Source organism: Lactuca serriola, chromosome 3 (genome assembly GCF_051521515.1).
Source record: "Lactuca serriola cultivar US96UC23 chromosome 3, Lser_US96UC23_V15, whole genome shotgun sequence".
NCBI lineage: Eukaryota > Viridiplantae > Streptophyta > Magnoliopsida > Asterales > Asteraceae > Lactuca > Lactuca serriola.
Window position 1 is genome coordinate 108,434,537 of NC_136410.1, and position 5,749 is coordinate 108,440,285.

The 5,749-nt window shown below is 42.3% G+C and overlaps 1 protein-coding gene across 1 annotated transcript; it reads left to right on the forward strand.

Moving 5' to 3' along the window:
- The first annotated feature begins 2,163 nt into the window (after nt 1-2,163).
- Nucleotides 2,164-2,514, forward strand: LOC145095604 (uncharacterized). Its single transcript, XM_079033454.1, has one exon. The coding sequence runs from the start codon at nt 2,164-2,166 to the stop codon at nt 2,512-2,514; it is 351 nt and encodes a 116-aa protein (XP_078889580.1).
- The last annotated feature ends 3,235 nt before the right edge of the window (nt 2,515-5,749 follow it).

A 5,749-nucleotide genomic window follows, 5' to 3' on the forward strand; every position in this document is an offset into this window, starting at 1 on the left:
CAACGAGACTCTTTCGGTCCTTATTTCGACTCTCCTAACCAAGTGTGAAGAAGAACAACTCCTCAAAGTGTTGAGGGAACATAAAGAATCAACGGGTTGGACTATTGCGGATATCAAAGGTTTGAGCCCCTCCACTTGTATGCACAAGATCTTAATGGAGGATGAATGCAAGCCAAGTAGAGATGCGCAAAGAAGGTTGAATCTGCCAACGATGGAAGTGGTCAAGAAAGAGATTTTGAAGCTCCTTGATGCGGGAATGATCTATCCAATCTCGGATAGCAAATGGGTGAGTCCGGTTCAAGTTGTGCCCAAAAATACGAGGATCTTGGTGGTCGAGAAAAACAAAGGTATGATGATACCCACCCGTGTGCAAAACGGGTGGAGAGTATGTATTGACTAACGCAAACTCAATGCAAGCACACGAAAAGATCATTTTCCATTGCCTTTCATTGACCAAATGTTAGAAAAGTTGGCCGGAAAATCTCACTATTATTGTCTCGACGGGTATTCCGGTTTTCACCAAATCCCGGTGGCACCGGAAGGCCAAGAAAAGACAACTTGTACATGTCCATTTGGCACTTTCGCATACCGTAGAATGCCATTCGGATTGTGTAACACCCCGACCACTTTCCAACGTTGCATGGTTAGTATCTTTTTAGAATCTTTCGAGAACATAATTGAAGTTTTTATGGACGATTTCACGGTATATGGCAACTCTTTACAAGAATGTTTGACCAATCTCACCAAAATTTTAAAAAGATGCATTGAAACAAATTTGGTTTTGAATTTTGAGAAATGTCATTTCATGGTGAGTCAAGGTATCATTTTGGGTCACATTGTTTCTAAAAAAGGAATTGAGGTAGATAAGGCCAAGATTGATGTTATTTAAAGTTTACCTTACCCGAGCTGTGTTCGGGAAGTTTGTTCTATTTTGGGCCATGCAGGTTTGTACCGGAGATTCATCAAGGATTTTTCAAAAATAACAAGACCAATGTGCCAACTCTTGCAAAAGGATGTTGATTTCAAGTTCAATGAGGCGTGCAAAGAAGCTTTCGACAAGCTCAAAGAGTTGCTTACATCCGCCCCCATCATGCAAGCTCCAAATTGGGATCTCCCCTTCGAGATCATGTGTGATGCAAGCAATTATGTTATTGGTGCCGTTTTGGATCAAAAGAATGGAAGAGCCTCCCATGTGATCTACTATGCATCCAGGACACTAGACAATGCTCAAAGAAACTACTCTACTACGGAGAAGGAGCTGTTAGCCATAGTGTTTGCCTTAGAGAAATTTAGACAATATCTGCTTGGTACTAAGGTCATTGTGTATTTGGATCACGCACCTCTTAATTATTTGACGACGAAGAAAGATGCAAAGCCTAGATTCATCCGATAGATTTTATTGTTACAAGAATTTGATTTGGAAATCCGGGACAAGAGTAGGTGTGAGAATCTTGTTGTCGATCACCTAAGCCAGATCTATTCAAATGAAACTCCTCTCCCTTTATGGGATGGGTTTCCGGATGAGCATCTCTTTTCCCTTACTCAATCTATTCCTTGGTATGCCAATATCATTAACTTTTTGGTCACAAAAAGGTATCCCGAGACATTCACACGTGCTCAAAAAGACAAGTTGAAAAGTGATGCGAAATATTATGTGTGGGATGATCCTTATTTATGGAAACATTGTCCCGATCAAATCATTAGGCTATGTGTGCCCCAACAAGAACACCAATCCATTTTTCAATTTTGTCATGAATTTGCTTGTGGGGGACACTTCGGACATAGCTGGACCTTGAGAAAGGTCCTTGAGTGTGGACTATTTTGGCCAACCATGTCACACGATTGTTAATTGTTTTTCAAAAGTTGTGAACGGTGCCAAAGGACGGGGAACATGTCACAAAAAAATCAAATGCCAAAAAATCCAATCCTTGTTTGTGAAAATTTTGATGTATGGGGGATTGATTTCATGGGCCCATTCCCTGTTTCTTTTGGCAACGTTTACATCTTGCCCACGGTTGACTATGTTTCTAAGTGGGTTCAAGCCAAAGCCACAAGATCGTATGATGCCAAAACAGTTATCGACTCTCTAAAATCTAATGTATTTGTGAGGTTTGGTGTGCCTAGGGATTTGATTAGTGATAGGGGACGCACTTTTGCAATGAGATGATAAGGGCTTTATTGAAGAAGTACAACGTGACCCACCGTGTTTCAACAACCTACCACCCTCAAACGAATGGTCAAGTGCAAGTTTCGAATCGTGAAGTGAAGAGTATTCTTGAGAAAAAGGTGAATCCAACAAGAAAATACTGGAGTTCAAGGCTTGATGATGCCTTGTGGGCCTATCGAACCGCGTACAAGACCCTGATAGGAATGTCTCCATTTAGGTTGGTTTTTGGAAAACCATGTCATCTTCCCGTGGAATTGGAACACCGTGCATTTTGGGCAGTAAAACAATGCCACTTCAACATGAACGAGGCGGGAAGGAATATGAAGCTTCAACTTCAAGAGTTGTAGGAGTTAAGAAATGACTCCTATGAAAACTAAAGAATTTACAAGGAGAGGACAAAGCTTTTCCATGACAAGTCCATTAATCGCAAGAATTTTGAACCGAGACATAGGATTTTGCTTTACCATTCGTGATTCAAATTATTTCCTGGAAAGTTGAGGTCAAGATGGATAGGTCCGTTTGCTGTGTTAAAAGTCTTTGAGCATGGAGCGGTTGAGATCCAAAGTGAAGAAACGGGGCAAATCTTTAAAGTCAATGGGCATCGTTTGAAACCTTTCTATGAAGGTTTTAGCGCAAATGTCCTAGATGTCATCCAAGTGGATGCCTCGGTGTACTGAAATCAAAAGGGAAGCATGTATCGCCAAAGACGTTAAAGAGGGGCATTTTTAGAAAACTTAAAGTTTTCATCTTTTCTAGTTCTGAAAAAATGTCGGAGATAGACCATTTTTTCATTTATCATCTCTTCTTCTTCCTTCTTGCAGTAAAAGAATGTTGGATTTGAAGACCCAGTGTTCGTATTGGTCAAAGAGCAAAAATTGAGAAAAATGGCAACAGAATTCACGCGGACCGCATGTACTCCAGATCTCGTCCGCATTAATAAACAAATGGTCCGCGTGTGGTCTCCTCAGGTGTTCGCGTCCATCATCAGAAAATAGAAGAGTTTCAGACCTATTCATGCGGACCACGTCACCTCTTCGAACTTGTCCGCGTGCGTTGAAGGAAAATAGAAGAATTTCGGGTTTATTCACACGGACCGGGTGTACTCGCGTCCGCGTCCGCATCCGCGTGTGTTGTTGACCAGTGTTGACTCGCTTTTGACCAGGTGTGACCGCGATTTTAACTAATAAACACCACCAGCTGGCCCTTCTACCCTTCTTCTTCTCCATTCTTCTCCCCTTAACCTCCATTAGAGAACCTCCTTCTCCACCACTAAAACTCAGTTTCCCGTCAAACCGCCAGTCGGATTCCCCTAGATCACCGTCATTCTTCACCAATTTCCCAGCTCTACAAACCCCCAAAAAACCGGTCCGATCTGTTGCTGTAACTCAGGACGCCACCACCACTCCACCATCACTTTTCGGACGTTTTCCGGCCAACTCCGGCCACCTCTTGCGATTCCGACACCACCATTGTGCTCCCCTTGGACAAGGGTACAAACCCTAACAAAAATATCTCTCAAAGATCGCCGGAAAATTTTAGTGGAATTTCAAGCCATTGCCGGATTCCTCGGGTTTTTGCGGTAAAGTTCTTCGCACGGGATATTGAACAAAGCTTAAAGCTTGGGGTGGAGAGTTGCAAGATCTTCAAATCCCGAATTTTCGCACGCAAATTTTGAACTTTCATCAAACAAAAAAAAACGGGTACTTTCTTTCCTATATTTTAATTGATCAATATGCATGTCTCTGAACAACAATTCATATGCTATTGCATCAAATGAGTTTAGGAATTATTTTCTTTGATTGTTGAATTGCTGTAACAACGTAAAATTTTCAAAACAATTTTTCATTTTTCAAACAACATAAACCATCATTTAATATTCTGAAATCACATGTGTAACCAATGTCATTGTAACAAAATACATCCCATGATCATAAATCAGTTCCTTCGTCAGTGTGTACAAATCACGCCGGTGCCTTGCCACGGTCCTCGCTAGTACCTAAAACACATAACCAACAACTGTAAGCATAAATGCTTAGTGAGTTCCCCAAAATACTTATTACAGACATACGCCTTTCCAGGCCCTGACCTTCCGGTCCATGTGTCTCAGGGGACTTCCGTCCCGACTCGGTAAACCTTCAGGTCCTACCTTACGGTCCTCATCACGATGCCTTCCGGCCCATAACATATATGCCTTCCGGCCCATAACATAATGCCTTCCGGCCCATATCAAGCATAGCATACATAGCACATATAACAATTAACTTATCATATACGATGCATACAACTCATAACATATCCGACCTTCCGGTCACACAATAAAACCCTTCCGGGTACAGTATAGTGAGAAAACTCACCTCGTGGAAAGTCTAGAATCTCACGTGCTCGCTATCTCCGAATCCCAAATGAAGACTCAACCTCGCCTAATCATAACGAATATCATTTTAATTGATATAGACTTCCACCACTAGACTTTCCCCCTTATTAACATTCCTCAGAGGGGTAAAAGACCATTTTACCCTCCCTTGACTCAAAGTCCACATGTTGACCAAAACCCTAAAAGTCAACATCTTCAGTACGCAGGGCGTATAGACTGATGTACGCGGGGCGTACATCGCCAACTCAATAGTCAGGGTCTCCACCCAGTACGCTGCGCGTACTGGGAGTTACGCCCAGCGTAATAGTCAGATCTATACAGACTTCATTTTTGGTCTTAATCGGTTAAGCCACTACTTCAACTTCTAGATACGGCCTTATTTAAGCATCCTTACTCATAAAGTCGGAACCTTTAAGCCTTGGCATGGCTGTAAGGGCTCTTACACTCCTTAACACCTTTCCATTTCAACTCAAGGATCTAGATCTCATGCATGGCTAATCATTCACGTCCAATATTACATTTTTATGGATCTACAACTCAAATGGACCAGAAATATGATGAATCTAAGCTAATGGAGACCACTTGCTCATAAAGTCTCCACCTTTGGGACCAAAACCCTAGAAAATGGTCCATAAAGCATACCACAAGATCTACAAGTCAAGATCCGAACTTTTTACCATAGAAAGAACCTCCAACCTTTTCTATGCCCGGATCTACACTTGAACACCAGCTTCTAGCCTTCACAATGGACTCTTCTTCTCCTTTGCTACCTTGAAATGACACCACCAAGCTTAGAACACTCTCAAAAGGGCTAGGAACGAAGGAACACTCTCTTAGGGTTTCTTTCTGAGGGATGGTGGCCGAGGAGTCAAGCCATCTCATTCCTTTTATAGCCAACCACCAAAAATTAGGGTTTTGGGTCTGGACCAGTTACGCCCAGCGTACCCGAGGGGGATGCGTATAAATGAAGCGCGCGAGTACGCACATCGTACTCCTTGTACGCCCAACGTACTCACCCAACATAAAAGCCCTAAAATGACAACAATTAAAGATGAAGGGCTAAATAAATGGGTACCTGGATTTCGGGCTGTTACAACTGCTTTAGAAGTCCATAGGGAGTCGGTTTGTGATATGGATTGAAATATCGTTTGTTGAGATTGTGGTTTGTGTAGTGGTTATTTTTCGTGCTGGTAGACCATGTCCACATC

Excerpts from the sequence above, each read along its gene's own strand:
- LOC145095604 (XM_079033454.1), top strand. The coding sequence starts at position 2,164 with ATGATAAGGGCTTTATTGAAGAAGTACAACGTGACCCACCGTGTTTCA.